The 22,691-nt window shown below is 59.6% G+C and overlaps 1 protein-coding gene across 1 annotated transcript in view; it reads left to right on the top strand.

Moving 5' to 3' along the window:
- LGR6 (leucine rich repeat containing G protein-coupled receptor 6) overlaps nucleotides 1-22,691 on the top strand; it is a 177,804-nt gene that overhangs the window by 123,539 nt on the left and 31,574 nt on the right. The window contains exon 7 of the mRNA XM_064173489.1: nucleotides 8,168-8,239. Coding sequence (XP_064029559.1) covers nucleotides 8,168-8,239 — 72 coding nt within the window. The remainder of the gene's footprint in view (nucleotides 1-8,167; nucleotides 8,240-22,691) is intronic.

Consider the following 22,691-nt stretch of genomic DNA (forward strand, 5'->3'; position numbering starts at 1 on the left):
AGGAGCCTGGGATGCTCTGGGTTGGAATGGACCTTACAGATCAGCTAATTCCAACCCCTGCACAGAAACACAGGATGCAGCATGTTGGAAGGGACCCTCCAAAGTCCTCTTCCCAGAGACATCTCCAACTAGAGCAGGCTGATCCCTTGAACACATCAAACCTGACCTTGAATGCCTCCAGGGATGGGACCTCCACCACCCCCCTGGGCAGCCTGTGCCAGGCTCTCCCCACCCTCACTGTGCAGAACTTCCTCCTGGTGTCCAACCTAACTCTGCCCTGCTCCAGTTTCAGACCTCTGCCCCAGCCCATCACTCCAAGCCCCTGCAAACAGTCCCTGCCCTGCCTGCCTGTACCCTTTGGGAATTGAAAAGCTGCTCTAAGGTCTCCCTGGAGCCTTCTCTTCTCCAGAAGGCTGAATAGGCCCAGCCCTCCCTGCCTGTCTTTGTAGGAGAGGTCAGGGACACCTCCTACTAGATCAAGCTGCTCAAGGCCCCTGGTCACCAGGCCTTGAACACTTCCAAAGTTGGAGCCTCCACAGCTTCTCCAGGCAGCTCCATCAGGAGGTGCATCCTGTCCATCCAAAGAGGCTTGGATGTTCTCTGGCCTTCAGAAGCAAGTGAAATGTGTGACCAAGCAGGTCAAACATTGAGCTGTTGGAGTGTGTCCAGAGGAGGGCAATAAAGCTGGGGCAGGGTTTGGAGCACAGGGCTGGGGAGGAGCAGCTGAGGGAGCTGGGGGTGAGCAGCCTGCGGAAGAGGAGGCTGAGGGCAGAGCTCATTGCTCTCTGCAGCTCCCTGAGAGCAGGCTGCAGCCAGCTGGGGGTTGGGCTCTGCTGCCTGGGCTCAGGGGATGGAAGGAGAGGAACTGGCCTGGAATTGTGCCAGGGGAGGGTTAGGTTGGAGAGGAGAAAGCTGTGTCATGGCACTTGGGGACAGGGTCTGGTGGCCATGGTGGGGTTAGGTTGCTGGTTGGACTCAGTGGTCCTAGAGGGCTTTTCCAGCCCAAACAGTTCTGTGATTGTGTTGGTTTTGGTGCCCAGGACTTTGGTGTGATTGCCAACTGCTGCTGAGCTGCTGCAGAGCTGCTGCATCCCCAGGGGCTGCTGCCCCCAGCCCGCTGCAGCCATGGCAGCACTGCTGAGCCATCTCTGCCTGCCGCTGCTGTGGTGAAATTTGGCAGCTGCCACAAGTCCAAGTGTTTACTGCAGAGTGCTTGGGGTCATGGGGCACCAACTTCAGCTATTAGCCAAAGCACAGAGGCTGGTTGAGGAGAGCTGCTCCAAGCAGCCTGAGCAATGTCAGGTCAGGAGTCTGCAGCTACAGCCCTGCTGGGTCCACAAAGCCTCCCCTGGCCACCATCATGCAGCCACTTCACTGGGAGCTGAGGCTGCTGGCACAGCTGGTGAGCTGGCACTTGGGGGCTGCTTTCAGTCTCCAGAGCATGCTGCTCCTCCTGACTGATCCCACACTTTGGGTGAGAAGCAGCCCCTCAATTAAAGAGGCAGGCTCAAGGAACAAGCCATTGCCCAGGAGGCCAGAAGGGAGGGCCCAGTGTCCCACCACAGACAGTTGGAAGGCAGCACTGCTGTGGTTCTGCCAGGCAGCCTGGGGCACGATGCTGAGTGCTTGTGGGATCACAAGTGTCTGGCAGAAGTGGCTCCATAAATCTCTCCCATGCTTCCATGCATACCCTGTCAGCAGGCAGGCAGTGGGAAGTCACCCAGGGCTCTCCCTGTGCCCCTGCCACGGGTACTGCCCTGCGTCAGACACCCACCAAACCGAGAAGCAAACACTCCTAAAGCCAGTCAAGCTGGCACCAAGCTGGGCACCAAGCTGGGCACCAAGCTGTGTGAGGAGACTTTCCCTCCCAGGACACAGAGGACACAGCTGTGCCTCCCTCTGGATTTGTCCCTAGATGGCTGCTGCCATAAATCTGGTGAAACTTGTAGCCTGAGAGGTGTTGGAACAAGCAGCTGGGGGGGAGAGCCAGGGGCAGCTCTGGGCACCTCTCCCATGCAGGCTGCTGGCTGAGGGCATGAACTCCCCAGGTGCAGAGATGTGTTCTTCCTCCTCCCCAGCCCTCCTGCCTTTGGCAGAGGTGTGGGTGCTGATCCTGCAGCCACACAGAGCACCAGCAGCAGGCCTCAGGCTGGGATAAGTGAAGGGGTTCAGCCTCTGCTCAGGAGTCAAACCTTCAGTTGAGGAACTCCCTGCTCTTGTGCCCAGCTCTTGCTGCTGCAGGTGTCTCAGCAGTTTGCTCAGTGAGCAGAGCCCCACACACACCTCCCAGCCTCAGGCCTCTGAGTCTCAGCAGCTGGCATGGTCCTGCCCTGGCTTCATGTGGCACCCTGCTCTTGGCACCCTGCTGCCAGTGGCACAGAGGAGATGGCTTGATCAGGGTGTTCGTGGGAACAGGATGCTGAAGGTGGAAGTCTCATCCCAGCAAGTTTTCAAGGCCAGGCTGGATGTGGCTCTGGGCAGCCTGCTCTGGTGGAAGGTGTCAGTGCCCATGGCAGGGATGGATGATCCCTGAGGCCCCTTCCAGCCCCGACAAGTCTCTGGTTCTGTGTCACCTCCACATTGAATCTGTTCAGGGCCTGTGTTTGAGCACCTGCAAGCAGAAACAGTCCTGAGTTCAGCTGCTGGCTGCTGTGAAGCAAAGAGGGCTGCACAAAGCTGCTTCCTGCTTCTCATTTAGCAGAGAGCATCTGGAGCCCTCCTGCTGCTGTACTGCCAGCCTGGCACAGTGCACCACAGCTCTCCTCTGTGCCCTCGGCTCAGAAGTCAGCTCTCAAACCAGCCCCAGCACCGCTTCCAGCCTGGGCCCCAGAGGCTTCTGCCAGCGAAGTCCCCCAGACCCATCTGGAACTGCAGCCAGGAACCCTCCCAGCCCTGCAGAGTCTCTGCTGCCTCCCCCCTGCAGTTCTGCCGTGGTGTCACCGGAGGAGCTGGGAGCACTCCCAGCAGAGATCTAGGGCATGGATGGGGCAGAGTTGGGTTAACCTCTCCTAGCCCTGCCAGGCAGCAGAGGTTTGCTCTGCAGCCTCACCACAGCCTGCCTGCAGAAAGCCTTTGGGTAGTTCTCCTTTCACCCCGTGGCAGGGAACCCCTTCAGCTAGAGCAAAGGAGGCCCAAACTCAGGGGTGTCTGGGGCCACAGGGAGCCTTGGCCCCTGGAAGCTTCACTGGCTCAAGCCTTCTGGAGAAGAGAAGGCTCCAGAGAGACCTTAGAGCAGCTTTTCAATTCCCAAAGGGTACAGGCAGGCAGGGCAGGGACTGTTTGCAGGGGCTTGGAGTGATGGGCTGGGGCAGAGGTCTGAAACTGGAGCAGGGCAGAGTTAGGTTGGACACCAGGAGGAAGTTCTGCACAGTGAGGGTGGGGAGAGCCTGGCACAGGCTGCCCAGGGGGGTGGTGGAGGTCCCATCCCTGGAGGCATTCAAGGTCAGGTTTGATGTGTTCAAGGGATCAGCCTGCTCTAGTTGGAGATGTCTCTGCTGACTGAAGAGGAGGTTGGTCAAGATGACCTTGGAGGGTCCCTTCTCAACCTGCTGCAATCTGTGACGCTGTTCTGTGATTCCTGCAGTGCTGTCCACAGGACTCAGCTTTTGCTGCCTCACCTGCTGTGAGCTCAGGGCCAGCTTGGCCCCTTAGTGCCCAAAAGCTGTTTCACTGCTCCTGCCTGGCCCTGACCCTTCTCTACCCTCACACAGGTCTTGAAGCCAAGGATGCTGAGAAAGCTGCCCCCATGGCACTACCACTCAGTTTTGCTTAACACTCTGATTCTTGTGCTCTGCCTCTGCCTCCTCTGTGCCCTCTCTGGGTTTGTGACTCTGTCAATCCTCTCCCCCACCATGGCTTTGCCAGTCCCATCCACTTGGCCATCTTGCAGCAGAAGTTGGTGTGCATACCACAGGGGTCTGTTCCTGCACACCTTCAGACAAAGAGACCAGGAGCACAGGCTGGGCCAAGTGTACCAGTCCACAGAGTGGCATCATGCCAGCTGCAGGCCCTTCTGTCCCCTATGGTCATCCCCCCTCACCTTACCTGCCTGACAGCTCCCACACACCAAAGCCTCTTACCCTTACCCAGCTGCTTTCCCCCTCCTCTGCAGCATTCATGCAACCTAAATTTCAGCTGATGAGTGGTGAGGACAAAGCTGCAAGAGCCTCGCTCCTGAGCCACCCAGGAAGAGCTCCAGCTGGGTGTGCTGGCAGCCAGAGGCAGGGGACTGAGGCTGTGGAACAGAATTTCTCTGCCTTGCAGTTTTAACCATGTCAGGACATAGAGCAGGTTGCTCTCCAGCAGCATGCTTCAGTGACTAGAGGAGAAAGCTGCTTCCCAAGACTCCTGGCATCCCACTCCCATTTGCATCCTGCTTCTGCTGCTACTCTGGCCACAACTTCCCAAAGGCCCCAGGGATTTTCAGTGCCCTCCCTGCCTGGGAGCAAGCACCAAACATCCCAGCCCTGCTTTCCAGGGCACCTGAGCACCACCAGCAGTGGGACTTGAAGCTTCCCAGCACAGCAAGGCCCAGCTAGGAAAACCTCATCAAATCCCAGCTGGATCAGAGTGAGTCTGAGCATCAGATCCCAGCTGGATCAGAGTGAGTCTGAGCATCAGATCCCAGCTGGATCAGCGTCAGAGTGAGTCTGAGCACCAAACCTCAGCTAGATCTGTGGCACCTTGTGGTGGGACAAGGAGCAATGGACACAAACTGGAACCCAGGAGGTTCCACCTCAGCATGAGGAGAAACTTCTTTGGTGTGAGAGTGCTGGCGCCTGGAGCAGGCTGCCCAGAGAGATTGTGGAGTCTCCAGAGGGACTTTCAAGCCCCTCCTGGCTGTGTTCCTGTGTGCCCTGCCCTGGGTGCCCCTGCTCTGGCAGGGGGGTTGGACTGGATGATCTCCAGAGGTCCCTTCCAGCCCTGACACCTGTGTTTCTGTGGAGTGCCAGTGGGATTGTTGCCATTTGGTACTCTCCAGGCACTGCAGCAGATGGAGCCTTGCAGCGAGGCACAGCCTGGGGCCAGCTGGCACAGCAGAGCAGCCAGCCTGGCCTGTGGCATGTGGTGGCACTTGTGCTGCTGCAGAAGCACACACAGCAAGCTGCCTGCCATCCTGCCAGAGCTCAAAGCTGCTCTGCAAAGAGGCCTCTGCTTTCTGCCAGAGGTGCACAGCTGGGAAACAAGTCCAGCCCAGAAAAGAGCAGTGAGTGTCTGCTCCTTCCTGCCCCATGGCTGCTTGTCCCAGACCAGCCTCACTCAGGATCACAGCATGGGCTGGGCTGGAAGGCAGCTCCAAAGCTGATCCAGTCCAAGCCCTGCACTCAGCAGGGACACCCTCCTAGAGCAGTCTGCCCACAGCCCTGTCCAGCCTCACCATGAGTATCTCCAGGGATGAGACCCAACCACCCCCCTGGGCAACCACTCCATGGTAGTGACCTGCAAAGGGAGGGACACAGATCCCAGAGCTCTGTGGGCAGTGGCACTGGCTCCAGCAGCAAGAGCTCCCAGACCTGACAGAGGGCTTTTTATAGCCCAGGGCCAAGCACCAATTTACAGGGCAGAGGATGAGGAGGTGTGGGCTGAGCCCAGGCTGACAAACACTGGAGGTTTGCAGTCCACTTGGTAATATTTGTTTACCTGAGGAGCAAAACCAGGCAGGGAAGGGAGGATGCAGGGCAGGGGGAAGGCAGGGCAGGATGGCAGGGGGAGGCAGGAAGGCCTCTGCAGCTGGATTGTTCCTGTTGTTGCCATGGGGTTGGGTAACCACTGCTGGGTTCAGCTTTTCCTTTTTCACAACCTTTTCTCTGGTTCCTTTCGGGGTTGCTGTAATTTTCTCCCCAGCAAAGCACATCCTGCTGAGGATTTTCATCACTCTGCCTCCAGACAAAGCACTTTAGAGCCAAATATAACCCCAGCAGGTGATGGCTTTCCTGCCCTGTCTCCTTGCCTGACCCCAGTGCCAGTCAGCCGAGGCAAGGGTGCTGTGTGCCCAGCGCCCAGCACTCCCTTCCTGCCCACAGGGTGTCCTCACAGGAGACAGCTGTGGGGCCTGGGGATCTTGGGGCACTGCTTGCTGTGACTGCAGCTCCAGATGCAAACCAAATGCAGAATCCAGTGCTCAAAGGGACACAAAACCATGGAAGCATCTTGCACTGGAAGTGTCAAGTGAAGGAAGGGCAACATGATCCCACGACAGCTGAGAGAGGAAACCACCTGCAGCTGAACCTCACTTTTCCTTGTGGCAAAACAGAATCTCTGCTGCAGGATTCTGCTCTCATCTCAGCTTCTTTTCTCCTCTAACAGCCACACTCATGCCAAGTTTTCTTGCAGGCAACTTCCACTTCCTCTTTCCCATTTGCTCCAAGGGCAAACACATTTTTCTCACATTTATTCCCCTCCCTTCCCCTTCCCCTTCCCCTTCCCCTGACAGGTTTGTGTGTTCTCAGCCCAACAAGCATCCTTCTTGGCCTGGTTTCTGTTTTGCAAGCCCCTACCAAAGTGCCCCAGAGTCTGGCTGGTTCCTCCACCCCCAGCTCCCTCCTGTTGGCAGTGGGAGCTGCCTGTGCTCAGCCAAGGAGCTCACACTTGCTCCCAGGTGGAGGGAGAGATTTGTCAAGCTGAGACAGATTCAGATCAAGCAGCAAATAAGAGGAAGTCATTGGTTCACCTGCCAGTATGGGCCCCCCCGGGGCTCTGGGAAGGAGGCAGCAGCACTGGACAAGAGCTGGTGCAGCCCTGAGCGTGGGCAAGGGAGGATAGGACCCAAGGGCAAGCAGTGTGGCAGCAGATTAACCTCCTGCTGCAAGGAGAACCCAGGCTGTAAAGTGACCTGAGGAGGAAACCTGCCCTGAGAGAGGGTGAGGAAGGTGCTCAGACCCAGAGGCCCTCACCTCCTCGCTGGGTGTTTGCTGCACAGACAAGCCCAGTGCAGGCATGGGCACCACTGCTGTGCTGGAGTGCAGGCTGGGCAGGGCCAGGCTATGCCCTGCTTGCCTGCAGACTCTCCTCAGGCTGCCCCAAGGTCTCTGTACAGGCTTCAAGGTGCCCCTAAGTGGGGTTTCAGAGGGAAACACACAGTGAGCCCTGTGACTGCCTCCAGGCAGATGGCAAAACCACTCAGAAGTGCCACAACACACCCAGCCCCTGGCAGTCAGGGAGGAAGACTCCAGGGGTTAAGGTCTTGGCTTTGCCAGAAGACTGAGACATGGCAGAAAGGGCCCTGTGGAGAGGGAACCCAGCATCTGGGCTCCAGGGGAGCCTGCTGAGCCCCCACAGCAGCACCACCCCAGCAGGCTTTGCAAGCCCAGCACTGCCAGTGCCCAGCCCTTAAGCCTGGGTGCCTGGTGACAAGCAGCATCACACAGCAGCTGACATCAGCCAGCTCACACTGCCTGCTGCTCGCACCCAGACCTGCCACTCCTGCTGGCCCACGTCTGACTGGCATCCTCCTGCACCACCTGCCAAGTGCACCCAAGTCCCTGGGCAGAAGCCACTCCACCAGTGGGTTTGCCCTGGCTCAGGGCAGGACTAAGCCAGGTTGTCTTCTCCAACAGTTCCCTTTCATGTGCCAGGATGAAAGGGCAGAGGCAGAAAGCTGCCTTGGTGCAGAGAGCAAGCCTCAGGCTGGCACAGGCAGCAGCTGCAGAAGCCTGCACCTGAAGGCAGTTTTCCCTGCAGTCAGACTGGAGCTGATGAGGCACTGCAGTGGTTCCACCTTTGGCAAGCAGAGACAAGAGACTGTGGCTAAGAGGATGGCTGCAGACTCACTGCCCCCTGCTGCCACCGAGGCTCCCAGGAGTGCCAATGGGACTCTGTCTGTACCCAGCCTGCTGCCTGCAACAGCTCCCGAGGCCACACAGCTCTTTGGAGGGCTGGGCTGGGTGTGAGGTGAGCTCTAGGGTGTTTCTCCAAGCTTCTGGCTTCCAGAGGCACCCAGCAGCTGCAAAAGGAGAGGGCTCTGGGGAGCTCCAGTGTCAGCCTGGGTTTCCTGGGAGGAATGGGAGCTGTGGAGCTGCTCCGCAGGCTCTGCTGCACCTGCATGTGCCCATGGGGCAGGGCAGAGGGACTTTAGCTCCCCTCATGGCTCCAGCCCAGGCTGGGCTCAGTTTGCAGGACGTCCCTGGTCAGCTTGCACCTCCACTGACCACCACTGTTCTGCCCACAGGCACCTGCACAACAACCGGATCCAGAGCCTGGGGGCCAACGGCTTCGAGGGGCTGCACAGCCTGGAGACCCTGTGAGTCACCTGCTTGGGGGGGGCCTGGGGCCTCTGCTCCACCCCACTGCACATTCACCCTTCACCACACTCTGAGGGCAGCAGCAGGGCTGGCTGCAGGCACTGGCCCAGCAAGTAGATGCCCAGGAGGTGATGCTTGCTGTGCAGGTGGCACACTGGGCTTTGTCCCTGCAGCTCTGCACACTGCTCTGGCTCTGCTGCTGCTGCAGAGGGGGCTGCATGTGTGGGTAGAGTGGCTGGGAAGGGTCCCTGAGGTCCTGAGGCCCTCCATGAGAGCATGCATGGCTCAGAGAGTATGCCCCACCCCCTGCCCCCCTGCAGGTGGTCCCTCTGAACATCTGGGAGCAGCTGCAGCAGGGGCAGGCTCCATTGCAAGGCTGAAGCACTCCTTGGGGATCTGTGGAACCTCTCTCTCAGGATGGTCTTGTGTCACCTGGCATCACCCACAGCCTGCTGCCTTCTGTCCCTGGCACAGCTGGGCAGGCAGTGTCAGGAGACCTTCAGGGGGCAGGGGAATGGGAAGCAGGAATGAACCCCCCCAGGGACACAATGCCTGGGTCACCCTGAGCTCTGAGAGCCACCAACCTGCCAGCCTTGCCTTGCACACTACACCTTTGGCAGCACCGTGGCCTGCCTGGCTCTCGTGTGCCATGCCTGGACATGGGAGGAGGCCTAAAGGAGCAAGCAGACACAGCAAGGCTCTAGGGGAGCTGCCTGCTGCCCTCCATGCAGGCCTCGGGGTCAGAGTCAAGAGAAATGAGGGGTCTGGGTCATGGCAAAAGGAGGTGACACTTCCCAGCATTCAAGTGCCACTCATGGAGATAGGGCCCCTGTGTGCCAGCACAGTGCCAGCAGCAGTGACTGGGTGAAAGTGGAAGCAGCAACAAGCCCTTGGTCCCCAGACACAGTCATTGGGGCAAGGACCATGGCACACACTGTCTCCTCCTTTCAGGCTGGCACATCCTAGGGCCAGATGGGGAGAGAATGAACTGTGCCAGGGCTGATGTGGGAAGGGAGGCTGCTGGATGGTCTCTGGTGCCCCACAGGTCTCCCCTGTGCCAGCTTGGCTTTCTTCCCAGGCACTTCTGCTGGGCACATGAAGGCAGCCTGGTGGCATCCAGGCAGCACAAAAGGAGAGGAGGACTTGCTGAAGGGAGAGCAAACCCTGGCACATGACCTGGACACACCATGCAGCAGCACCATGACCTGCACCAGAGCCCTCTGCTGCTGTAGCCAAGGTGCTTAAAGCCAGAGCCAGGGGGGCTGCTGAGGAGGAGCTGACCCCTGGTTTGCTGTGGCAAAGGCTGAAGGCCTTCCCCTGGGCTGGGAGGTGACTCCCTTTGCACAGGTCCTGGTGGGGAAGGTCATGTTCCCTCTCTTGCCCTCTGCTCCTGCTCTAGCACTTCCCTTGCCCTTCACTGCCCCTCTGGGCTGCTGCCCAGCACTCAGCTCGGGGTCTCCTCTGGCTCCCAGTCCCAGCAGGGACATGGCTCTGCAGAGCTGCAGCAGTGGAAGTTCTGCCACAGAACAGAATCATAGAACTGTTTGGGCTGGAGAAGCTCTCTGAGATCAACAAGCAGCCCAGCCCCACCATGGCCACCAACCCATGGACACAAGGGCCATGGCCACAGCTCTCTTCAACCCCTCCAGCCGTGGGCACTCCACCACCTCCCTGGGCAGCCTCTGCCAATCCCTGACCACTCCTGCAGCAAAGACATTTTTCATCCTCTCCCACCTAACCCTCCCCTGGCACAGTGTCAGGACATGTCCCTGCTGACCTGGCAGCCCTGAGAGTGTTCAACTGCAGGGATTGTCCCCCCGGGGCAGGGTCTCTGCTGGACAACTGCCTGATGGCCCAGCCTTGTGCAGGGGTGAATGCCACAGCCCACATCCACCGGGGGCTGCCTCAGCTGCAGGGCAGACCTGGCAGCTCATCTCCACTGCTGCAGGGACAGAGCTGGTAGCTGCAGCTCCACTGCTGCAGGGACAGAGCTGGCTGCTGCAGCTGCATGGCTGCAGGGACAGAGCTGGCTGCTGCAGATCCACTGCTGCAGGGACAGAGCTGGCAGCTGCAGCTGCATGGCTGCAGGGACACAGCTGGCTGCTGCAGCTCCACTGTTGCAGGGACAGAGCTGGCTGCTGCAGCTCCACTGTTGCAGGGACACAGCTGGCAGCTGCAGCTGCATGGCTGCAGGGACAGAGCTGGCAGCTGCAGCTGCATGGCTGCAGGGACACAGCTGGCTGCTGCAGCTCCACTCTTGCAGCTCTGATCACAAGGACTGTCCACAAGAGGCTGAGCTGCTTCTGCTCCTTCTGGCCTGAGCACCTAAGTGCTGCACTTGATGATCCCAGAGGCCTTTTCCAACCCAAACACTTCTATGACTCTAAGACCCTAACTGTCCCCCCAGCACAGGTAGCAGGTCAGGTCCCTGAGCTGAGGAGCAGGGCTCTTGTTCCTCAGTTGGAGCCATCCCCTCCTGCTGACCTCAGCATCCCAAGGCTGCCCAAGCAGCCCAGCCAGGCTGCTAGACCTGCACCTACCTTACAGCCCTCAGCTCCTGTGCATGTGGAGCCTGTTGGAGTCCCTGCACAAGCCTGGGGTGATGACTGAGTGCTGCTGACAGCACTTAGCACAGATCCTTGGCTCCCACAGGCCAGGCTGTGCTCTCAGCTCCCCTGTGGGCATTGCCTCCTGGAAGGCAGCAGGATGCTGAGGGCTGGTGAAGACAGAAACTTCTCCAGGCTTCCTAAAAGCAGGTTTTGTGGCCAGATGCTGGTTCTAAGCCAAGCAGCATGGCTGAACAAGTGGAGAAGTTGGGATGAAAGGAAATTGTTTGAGGTTTTTCAGATAAGCAGAGGCAGTTGGAGGTGTGGAAGCCTTTGCTCCCCCGAGCAAGTGCAGCAAACCTTCCCGAGGAGCAGCACCCTGCAGACCTCAGCACTGTGCCAGCTGCCCTGGCATGACCACTGGCTCATACCTGCCTCAAGTCCCTTCAAATCCTGGGGTCACTTTTGGGTCTCCCACTCCAAGAAGGACATTGAGGAGCTGAAGCACAGCCAGAGAAGGACAACAAAGGTGGGGAAGGGTCTGGAGAGCAGGGCTGGGGAGGAGCAGCTGAGGGAGCTGGGGGTGAGCAGCCTGGAGCAGAGGAGGCTGAGGGCAGAGCTCATTGCTCTCTGCAGCTCCCTGAGAGCAGGCTGCAGCCAGCTGGGGGTTGGGCTCTGCTGCCTTGGCTCAGGGGATGGAAGAATAACTGGCCTGGAATTATGCCAGGGGAGGGTTAGGTTGGAGAGGAGGAAAAGTTTATTTGCTGCAGGAGTGGTGAGGGACTGGCAGAGGCTGCCCAGGGGGGTGGTGCAGTGCCCATGGCTGGAGGGGTTGCAGAAGGCTGTGGCCATGGCAGGTGGGGACAGGGTTTGGTGGCCATGGTGGGGCTGGGCTGATGCTGGTCTGGGTGATCCTGGAGAGCTTCTCCAGCCCAAACACTTCTGTGATTCTGTGATTTTGCTGGACAGATGCCAGAGGAACATCTCTGCTCTTGGAGAGGGCTTGGCCATGGTACTTTAGCAGGGCAGCAGATCTAAGATGAGAAGTGAAGCAAGATGAGAGACTTCTTATTTCCCCCACACTGACCTGCAGCTACAGAGCAGGGGCAGCTGTGGCAGGCACAGAGCAGGAGCAGCTGTGGCAGGCACAGAGCAGGAGCAGCTGTGGCAGGACAGAGCAGGAGCAGCTGTGGCAGGCACAGAGCAGGGGCAGCTGTGGCAGGCACAGAGCAGGAGCAGCTGTGGCAGGACAGAGCAGGGGCAGCTGTGGCAGGACAGAGCAGGGGCAGCTGTGGCAGGCACAGAGCAGGAGCAGCTGTGGCAGGACAGAGCTGGAGCAGCTGTGGCAGGCACAGAGCAGGAGCAGCGGTGGCAGGCACAGAGCAGGAGCAGCTGTGGCAGGACAGAGCTGGAGCAGCTGTGGCAGGCACAGAGCAGGAGCAGCTGTGACAGGACAGAGCTGGAGCAGCTGTGGCAGGCACAGAGCAGGAGCAGCGGTGGCAGGCACAGAGCAGGGGCAGCTGTGGCAGGACAGAGCAGGGGCAGCTGTGACAGGACAGAGCAGGGGCAGCTGTGGCAGGCACAGAGCAGGAGCAGCTGTGACAGGACAGAGCAGGAGCAGCTGTGGCAGGACAGAGCAGGGGCAGCTGTGGCAGGACAGAGCAGGGGCAGCTGTGGCAGGACAGAGCAGGAGCAGCTGTGGCAGGACAGAGCAGGGGCAGCTGTGACAGGACAGAGCAGGGGCAGCTGTGGCAGGCACAGAGCAGGGGCAGCTGTGGCAGGACAGAGCTGGAGCAGCTGTGGCAGGCACAGAGCAGGGGCAGCTGTGGCAGGACAGAGCAGGAGCAGCTGTGGCAGGCACAGAGCAGGGGCAGCTGTGGCAGGACAGAGCAGGAGCAGCTGTGGCAGGCACAGAGCAGGGGCAGCTGTGGCAGGACAGAGCTGGAGCAGCTGTGGCAGGCACAGAGCAGGAGCAGCTGTGGCAGGACAGAGCAGGAGCAGCTCTGTGTTTTCCATGCTGAGGGGGGTACAGGTAGCTGTGCCACACCTACCAGGTCTCAGGTGGACAAACGTCAGCATGGAGCTGGAGAAAGCAGCTCCCAGAACATTTTCTTTGTCAGGGCAGGTTTGGCTGCTCACCAGCTCCCCTCTCCAGCCTCCTGTTCCTGGGAGGGAAACCTGGGCAGGAGGGCTGGAAGCAAGTCAGAGCTACCCTGGCCAGGCTCCCAGTGGGGTTTCGAAACAGCCTTGAGGCCCTCTGAGATTGCCTCAGCAGCTCCCAGGGGGCTGGGAGGTGATGCAGAGCAACCCTGCAGGGCTGTGGGAAGCAACCCCAGGCATGGCTGTGCCACCAAACCAGGGCTGAGGTGATCGAGGTGGGTGATACTTGGCACCTTCTAGCCCTCTCTCCTGAAGGCACAGAGTAAATAGGAGTGGAAGTGCCCTTAGGTGGCACTTCCTTCCTGCAGTCCCTTTGGACCAGACCCTGTCAATGTCTGCACCAAGGTCAGGCTGGATGTTAGGAAGAAGTTCCTCACAGCAAGAGAGATTGCCTTTGGAATGTGCTGCCCAGGGAGATGGGGGAGTCCCCATCCCTGGGGGTGCTCAAGAAGAGGCTGCATGAGGCACTTGTTGCCATGGGTTAGTTAATTGGGAGGGTTAGGGGATAGGTTGGACCCGGTGAGCTCAGAGGTCTTTTCCAGCCTGGCTGTTCTCTGATTCCATGATTTAATGAGGCCTGAGCCCAAGGGGTGCCTGTAGGGGATGCAGAGCAGGGTCAGCTGGGCATGGAGCCTCTGAATGCCACAACCCACATGCCTGCGGCCAGAAAAGAAGAGCTGAGGGCAGCACCACCCCTGCCCATGGTGGGAGGGTCGATGAGACAACCTGCAAGGTCAACTACCTCCCATATCCTCCTCCCTGCAGGGAGCAGTGGCCTGGGGCTTGGCTGTCTGGATGCATTCAGAGACAGACTCACAGGATGGTAGGGGCTGGAAGGGACCTCTGCAGATGAGTGAGTCTAGCCTCAAGAGGTCACACAGGGACACATCCAGGTGGGTCTGGAATGTCTCCAGAGAAGGAGACTCCAGCACTTCTCTGGGCAGCCTGCTCCAGGGCTCCAGCACCCCTAAATTACAGAAGCTCCTCCCCATGTTCAGGTGGAAGTTCTGATGTTCCACTTTGTGCCCACTACCCCTTGTCCTGTCCCTGGGCATCACTGGGCAAAGCCTGGTCCCATCCTGCTGACAGCCTTTCTCATCACAGAGATGTTTCAGTGCCTTCAGCATCTTTGCAGCCCTTTGCTGTGCCCTCCCCAGCAGTTCTCTGAGGTCCCTCTTGAACTGGGGAGCACAGCACTGGACACCATGCTCCAGATGTGGCCTCACCTGGGCAGAGCAGAGGGGCAGGAGAACCTCCCTACACCTGCTGGCCACACTCTTCTTGTGCCCTACACAGGTGGAGCATGGATGGGACAGAGAACAGGGACCAGGGCTGCTCCTTGCCCTGGCACACGCAGCCAGAGCAGACCCTGGCACTGGCAGAGAGTAAAAGCAGAGTGGCTGAGCAGCCTGCTGCCTGCCCACCCCGCAGCAGGGCTGGGTGGCTGCTGGGGCAGAGGCAGGGACGGGGGTGAACATGAGCCAGCAGTGTGCCCAGGTGGCCAAGAGAGCCAGTGGCATCCTGGCCTGCATCAGGAATGGTGTGGCCAGCAGGAGCAGGGAGGTCATTCTGCCCCTGTACTCTGCACTGGTTAGACCACACCTTGAGTACTGTGTTCAGTTCTGGGCCCCCCAGTTTAGGAGGGACATTGAGATGCTTGAGCGTGTCCAGAGAAGGGCGATGAGGCTGGGGAGAGGCCTTGAGCACAGCCCTACGAGGAGAGGCTGAGGGAGCTGGGATTGGTTAGCCTGGAGAAGAGGAGGCTCAGGGCAGACCTTATTGCTGTCTGCAACTACCTGAGGGGAGGTTGTGGCCAGGAGGAGGTTGCTCTCTTCTCTCAGGTGGCCAGCACCAGAACGAGAGGACACAGCCTCAGGCTGTGCCAGGGGAGATTTAGGCTGGAGGTGAGGAGAAAGTTCTTCCCTGAGAGAGTCATTGGACACTGGAATGGGCTGCCCGGGGAGGTGGTGGAGTCGCCGTCCCTGGAGCTGTTCAAGGCAAGGTTGGACGTGGCACTTGGTGCCATGGTCTGGCCTTGAGCTCTGTGCTAAAGGGTTGGACTTGATGATCTGTGAGGTCTCTTCCAACCCTGATGATACTGTGACACTGTGACACTGTGTGAATGGCTGCTCCCCAGCACCTGCCCAGCGTGCAGAGCCCCCAGGCTGCGGCCGGAGCAGCAGCGATGTGCCCCCACAGTGAGGCTGCTCTGCTCCATCAGGCTCCTCCAGCCCAGCTCTGACACGGACCTGGGGGCCAGAGAGGCCCTGCAGCCCTTGCCCATCCTCTCCAGCTGGGATGACCTCACTGCTTCCCCTCCCTGTCCTCCCCATCCCCAGGCCTGCCAGCTCCTGCACTCACCACACGAAGGAGATGAACCACTTGGAGAGAAAATCTCCACTCACTTGAAACACTTTTTCCTTTCTTTATAAACCCAGCTCTAAGCAATCACCAAAGGCTCCCAAAAGGGCTGGGTCAGAGCCCAGCCTTGCCCCACAGGACCTGTCCTCACCACGGGCTCCACAGCCCCACTCCTGGGTAATCAGTGAGGCTGCAAAGGAGCTGGAGCCTCCTGCCTGCTCCCCGGGGAGAAACAGCAGGGAGTGACCTGCACCCCACACGGGAAGCATCTGCACAGGGCACAGCAGAACTCACCCCTCTGGGGCCAGGCAGGCTTTGGTCTCCTGGAAAGCTGCCTGCTAGGTGCTGCCCTGCCCCTGCAGGGGCAGTTTGAAAGCTGTTGTACAGTCCCTGGAGGCTAACCCCAGGCTCTGCCATTCCCAGAGCAGCTGAGGGCTTTGGCTCTCCCGTGGCAGTCTTGTGGCTGTGCTGAGCTGCTCTGCTCCTTCCTCAGCACCCTGAAGCTCCTCCAGCCCTGCTGTGTGTCAGCCCCAGCCCCAGGGCAGCTCACCACAGCCTGTGCACCTCTGTGGTCCCACCCTGCCCTGCCAGGGGACTGCAGCAGCTCTTGGATGCTCAGGGAAGGGGGCAGGTGGATATGTGGAAAAGGGGCCAGAGCTCAGGGCCATGACCCCACGAGTCCCTGTGGGGACCAGAGCTGCACAGCTCACTGCCTGGAAGGAGGCTTTCAGAGACAGCAAACCTCTAAAACAGTGGGCACAAAGCACAGCCTGGAAGCACTGGAACCAGACACTTCCCTCCTGCAGTCTTCTTCAGCCAGCTGGTCCCAGTTTGCTTCATCTTCTCCTCCTAGAGCAGAAGCCTGGAGCAACAGAAGGGTGTCCTGAGCCAGCTGAGTGCTGCCCAATCCAGCTCTGAGCTCTGGCTGAATGTGAGCAGCAGGAGCAGGGCAGGGACTGGGCACTGCTGAGGCTGCATTTCAATCTTGGGTTCAGTTTGGGTCCACTCACTCCAAGAAGGACATTGAGGAGCTGAAGCACAGCCAGAGAAGGACAACAAAGGTGGGGAAGAGTCTGGAGAGCAGAGCTGGGGAGGAGCAGCTGAGGGAGCTGGGGGTGAGCAGCCTGGAGCAGAGGAGGCTGAGGGCAGAGCTCATTGCTCTCTGCAGCTCCCTGAGAGCAGGCTGCAGCCAGCTGGGGGTTGGGCTCTGCTGCCTGGGCTCAGGGGATGGAAGGAGAGGAACTGGCCTGGAATTGTGCCAGGGGAGGGTTAGGTTGGAGAGGAGGAAAAATGTCTTTGCTGCAGGAGTGGTGAGGGACTGGCAGAGGCTGCCCAGGGAGGTGGTGCAGTGCCCATGGCTGGAGGGGTTGAAGAGACATGTGGCCATGGCACCTGGGGACAGGGTTTGGTGGCCATGGTGGGGTTGGACTGATGCTGGCCTGGGTGATCCTGGAGAGCTTCTCCAGCCCAAACACTTCTGTGGTTTTGCATTATTTTAAAGAAAGAAGAAACCCAAAAGCAGACAGAAAGTGAAGGTAGCTCAGGTGAAAAGGGACCAGCAGCTTGTTCACCCTGGGGGACAGGTAGAGGTCACAGAATCACTCAGATTGGAAGGAACCTCTAAAGGTCATCCAGTCCAACCCCCCTGCTGTCAGCAGGGACATCCTCAGCTAGATCAGAGCCCTCCTGAGCCTCACCTTGAATATCTCCAAGGACCTCCTGGGCAGCCTGTTGCAGTGTTCCAGCATCCTCCTGGTGCAGAACTTGTTCCTCAGATCCAATCTAAGTCTGGATGAGAGAGTTGGAGCTGTGCAGCCTGCAGAAGAGAAGGCTCCAAGGAGACCTCAGAGCAGCCTTCCAGAGCCTGAAGGGGCTGCAGGAGAGCTGGGCAGGGACTTTGCCAAGGGTTGCGAGTGCCAGGAGGAGGGACAATGGCTGTGAGCTGAGAGACAGTGAGAGTGGAGAGGAGGAAGGAATTGTTGAGAGTCAAGGTGGGCAGAGACTGGCACAGGGAGGCTGTGGCTGCCCCCTCCCTGGATAAGGCCTTGAGCAGCCTGTGCTGGTGGGAGGTGTCCATGCCCATGGCAGAGGCTGGCACTGGATGAGCTTTAAGGTCCCTTCCACAGAGCCTTTCTGGGACTCCACAAAGGGTGCAGCACCATGCCCGTGGTCCTGGGCCAGGCTGTCAGGATGAATCCCTGAGCAGAGGTTGCTGCCAGCCCCTGCAGATGCCATGATCCAGCAGTGCCTGGCAACCCTCCCATGGCATGGGGCACAGCTCAGCTGCACCCCAGCACAGCCTGGCCTCTCCTGGCAGTTACTGGAAATGTGCTTCCTGGGATGTGGCTGCTTCCCAACCCAAAGCACTGCCCCTAGCAGGCCATGCCCAGGCCAGGTCACTTCTGTCCCCAGAGCACTCCTGCACCTCTCCATTTCGGGGCTGGGCACATGGCTCCAGGCTGGCTGGACTCAGCCCTGCTCTGGGGCCTTTCTCATGCCCCTTCCCTCCCTCCCCCTCTCACAGGCACTTGCTGCACCTCCCCAGCTGTGTCTGGGAAAGGGCACACTCAGCACACACCAGGAGGGCCACACCACGGGAAGAGGGCACCCACGGGCACAGCTCCTGTCCCCACTGCAGGCATCTGACAGCTCTGCCCAGCTCCAGTCAGCCACAAGCCACGACCTTGGCACAAGGCACCCTGCTGAAGCTGTCTGCCTGGTGGTGGGCAAGGACTCAACCTCCATGCTCACAGTGCCCCCCTGGGCTCTCAGGCACCAACTAAACCATTGCCAGAGGTTGATGTGGCCACAGCAGCCAACACAGCTCACAGCAGCAGCAGCAGTGGTGACATTTACTGGAGCTTGGCAGGTGTTAGTGCCAGCCAAGAGCAGGTGTTAGTGCCAGCCAAGGGCAGGTGTTAGTGCCAGCCAAGGGCAGTTGTAGAACCATAGAACCACAGAACCAGTCAGCGTTGGAAGGGACTGCAAGGAGCAGCCAGTTCCAACCCTCTGCCATGCCCAGGGACACCCTACCCTAGAGCAGGCTGCACACAGCCTCAGCCAGCCTGGCCTCAAACACCTCCAGCCATGGGGCCTCAACCCCCTCCCTGGGCAACCCATTCCAGCCTCTCACCACTCTCCTGCTCAACAACTTCCTCCTCACCTCCAGCCTCACTCTCCCCACCTCCAACTTTGCTCCATCCCCCCCAGTCCTGCCACTCCCTGACAGCCTCAAAAGTCCCTCCCCAGCTTTTTTGGAGCCCCCTTCAGATCCTGGCAGGCCACAAGAAGGTCACCTGGGAGCCTCCTCTGCTCCAGCCTGCACAGCCCCAACTCTTTCAGACTGTGCTCACAGCAGAGCTGCTGCAGCCTCTGAGCATCCTCCTGGCCCTGCTCTGGACACTCTCCAGCATCTCCACAGCCCTCTTGTCCCAGGGGCTCCAGAGCTGGATGCAGGACTCCAGGTGGGGTCTGAGCAGAGCAGAGCAGAGGGGGAGAATCCCCTCCCTGGCCCTGCTGGCCACACTGCTGCTGCTGCAGCCCAGGCTGTGGCTGCTCTCTGTGCTGCAAGTGCACACTGCTGGCCCCTGTTGAGCTTCTCCTCCAGCAGCACCCCCAAGTCCCTCTCCTCAGGGCTGCTCTCCAGCCTGGCACTGCCCAGCCTGGATTTGTGTTTGGCAGTGCCTCGACCCAGCTGCAGGACCTTGCACTTGGATGTAAATGCCTGGGTGTAAATGCCAGCCCGGGACCAGTGTAAGTGCCAGTCCTTGTCTCAGGCTGCAGCAAGCCTCCCCCAGGACACAGCAGTCCCCTCTGCACCCCCTGGCACTGAGCAGTCAGCCGAGTCCTGTCCCCAGCTTCTCCCCTTCTGCCCCTCCAGGTCTGTCAGCTGCGAACCTGTGCTGCTCTGTGGCTTCTGGAGAGCTCTGCCACTGTGGCACCTTCGATTGGCTCCCAGTGCAGAGCCACAGACAGCCCCTGGCAGGCAGAGACCTGAGACTCTTTCCTCTCCTGCCCTGCTTTGGCCTGCGTGAGGATATTTATGGTGCCAGGCTGAGTGCTGTCAGCTTCGCATCCCCTGCAGTTAAGCCCCACAATAGCTCTGCCTTTGATCTCAGCTCCGCTCCCATTGCCACACCAACAGCAGGGTGGTTAAGCTCTTCCAAACACGAAGCTCCCTCTGGAAATAACAGCCCTGGACCGGCAGCAGCTCTTGTGCCTTGCACTGGCTGACCCCTGGGAGCTCTGCACTGCAGCCAGAGCAGCAGGGCAAGGCTCCCTTAGCCCCATCACGGCGAGGCCTGCAGCTGGCAGCCTGGAGCCCAGCTCAGGAGAGGGATGTTTTATAGCCACATCCTTCAGCTGCTCTCAGCTGGGTCAGTGTGCTTCCAAAAGCCTTGCTCAAGGGCAGAATTCCCTCTCTTCTGCCAGGCCCACTGCTGGCTTCAGGAGCTCTCCTCACTGCTCTGGCACAGCCACGGCCGTGCTGCACTGGTGCCCTTCATCAGGCGATGCTGGCACTGGGTCTGGCCTCCAGTGCCTGAAAAGGCAGCAGCCACAGACAGGAGAGCTCACACCTGGCATGCAATGCCCTGGGGAATGCCCCGGAGCTGGGACCTTGCCAGCGACAGATGAGGGCTCCCTGGGCCAAGATGCATCCCAGCACAGCCCCGTGGCCAGCCCAGCCCACGTTCCACAGCAGTGGGGCTGATGGCACCAGCAGCACCTTTGGCTTTTTGCAGCTTTCCCCACAGCATCCTAAAGCTGGAAGCAGGAGGAAAGTGTCAAGAGTGTGGACTGGGAGCAGCAAAGCAGTGCTCAAGCAGCTCAGATAAAGCAAGGCAAGGAGGAGGACACTTGGAAGTGCTTCCTATGTCACCTCCACTTTCTGTGCCCCCAGCCCTGGGAAGGGTTTTAAGTGCAATCCACTGACCTCAGTGGAGGAAAGTGTGTGGCAGACCCTCCCAGACCCACTGAGCTCAAACCCTTTCCCATTTGCCTTGCCCCAGTGCCAGGAAAGGAGCTCCAGAATCTCACCACTGGGCACACAGCCTGGGCGAGGCTCATCACAGGTGGAGCAAAGCCTGGGCTGGCCTCAGCGCTGCTGAGCACAGACACCTCCGAGAGGCTCTGGGGCTGAATGTCACCAAAGGGGCAGCATCTTCAGCACTGCCACCAGCAGCCACAGCCTCCCCCAGGTGAAGGTCAGAGGATTCTTCTGGATCCTGAGCCAAGTTCCTGGAAGGAAGGGGAAGGGAGAAGGAAGAAGGAGAGGGAAGCCCCCCTTTTGTCTGGACTTTGGGAGAGCTGCAGCAAAGCTCTCTCACTGCAGCAAAGAGATGAGCTGGAGGCCCTCTCAAAGACTGGCTTCTTCCAGCCTTCTCCAACCAGGTGAACCCCCTACAATCAGCAGGGCTTGGCACAGGGCAGTGCTGGGGGCAAGTCAGGGCAGTGTGAGTGGCACAGGGACCTGGCACAGCCAGCTGCAAGCAGCACTCAGGGCAGCTGGTGGTGGGCAGCAGTTTCTCAGAACCAGAGAGGGGCAGGGGTTGGAAGGGACCTTGAAAGATCATCCAGACCAAACCCCTGCCAGAATAGAAGCACCCAGGGCAGGGCACACAAGAACACAGCCAGGTGGGACTTGAACACCTCCAGGGAAGGAGACTCCACAGCCCTCCTGGGCAGCCTGCTCCAGGCTCTGTCACCCTCACAGCGACATTTTCCTCTTCTTTCCATGGCACTTCCTGTGCCTCGACTTCCACCACTGCCCTTGTGCTGTCCTTGGGCATCGCTGGGCAGAGCTGGCTCCAGCCTCTGGGCGCTCTCCCTGCACGTCTTTATCAAGAGGAGTGGGGCAGCCCTCAGGCTCCTCTGCTCAGCTGCCTCGGTGCCAGAGGTGGCTCTGCAGCAGGGAGAGGCTGAGCTCTGCAGAGCCCGGGAGGCGGCAGAGGTCTGTCCCGAGCAGAGTGCAGCTGCTGGCAGCAGCAGCACAGCTACACCTGGCTGTGCTTGCACTTCCCGAGGCTTGCAGCACTCGGATGTGCCTGCTGTACCCAGAGGCAGCTGCCGAACACAGCCCTCTTTGTGTCTGCCAAGCGCAGGGGGAGGGAGGCAGGCAGGAGGTGCTGCCAGGGCCGGCGGAGCTGTGCGGACTGGTCCTGTAGGGACCTGCAGGCACACGGAGCTGCGAACAAAGCCTTCAGCTGCTGATGAAAGAGACCCGGGCTGGAAAGGAAGTGCATTCGGTGCAGGGCAGGAGCAAATACTGCAGCACACGGAGCTGTTCCTTGGGAATCGCTGGGTACAGCTCCTGGGAGGGAAGCGCCGGAGCCAAGGCTGCTCTCCAGCTGCTGGCAGGCACATGGGGTAGCACTGGGGGGGATCTCAGCCCTGCTCCACTGCACAGAGCTTCCCCCAGCACTGGGGACGTGGTGGGGGTGGGCTGAGTGTCACCTGGAGACAGGGCTCACAGCGCCCGTGGGACCCATCCCTTGGCACCACGTAGGCTTATCCCAGCCCCTCAGTCCCTGGCACAGGGGAGGGAAGCAGACCCCAGGCCTGTGTGAGCTCTGCAGCTTGCTGCACTGCTGTGACTCCTGAATGTGACCTTGGGAGGTCACTGCAGGGTGAGATTCCTGAAGGCATTGAGCACCTTAGGTGCAGACAGAGATTTGGGGGGTGCTGAGGTCTGCCTGCTGCTTTCCAAGTGCACAGCAGTGTCCTGTCTGCACTTCTACCATGCAAAGGGCTTCTCTTAGGAGATCCACCTCTGTGCTTCCCTGAGCTCCAGTGCAGGGATGTGCACTGCAGAGGTCCTGCCCCCTGTGTAGGGCCCTGCCAGTGATGGACACCCAACAGATAGCAGTGACAGAAGCTGGCCAGAAGCACCCTAGCAGCTGGTGAGAAGCCACATGTGCCTCTAGCAGCAGGCATCTGGTGGGACACTTATTCTTAAGAGATCTTGCTGGGCTCAAAGAAGCAGCCTGGGGCAGACTCTTGATCTGCTTGGAGCTGGATGAGGGCTGAGTGCCAGTCTCTCACCACCCTCACTGCAAACAACTTCTTCCTAACATCCAGTTCCAATCTCCCCTCTGCCACTTCAAACCCATTCCTCCTCCTCCTGCCATTCCCAGACCTTCTCAATAGTCCCTCCCCAGCCCTCCTGCAGCCCCCTGCAGATCCTGCAAGGCCACTCCAAGCTCTCCTCCAAGCCTTCTCCTCTCCAGGCTGCACAGCCCCAACTCTCTCAGCCTGTGCTCACAGCAGAGCTGCTGCAGCCCTCTCAGCACCTTGGTGGCCTCCTCTGCACTGGCTCCAACACTTCCATGTCCTGCTTGTGCTGGGGGCTGCAGAGCTGCACCCAGGACTGCAGGTGGGGTGTGAG

This window comes from Pogoniulus pusillus, chromosome 39 (genome assembly GCF_015220805.1).
Source record: "Pogoniulus pusillus isolate bPogPus1 chromosome 39, bPogPus1.pri, whole genome shotgun sequence".
NCBI lineage: Eukaryota > Metazoa > Chordata > Aves > Piciformes > Lybiidae > Pogoniulus > Pogoniulus pusillus.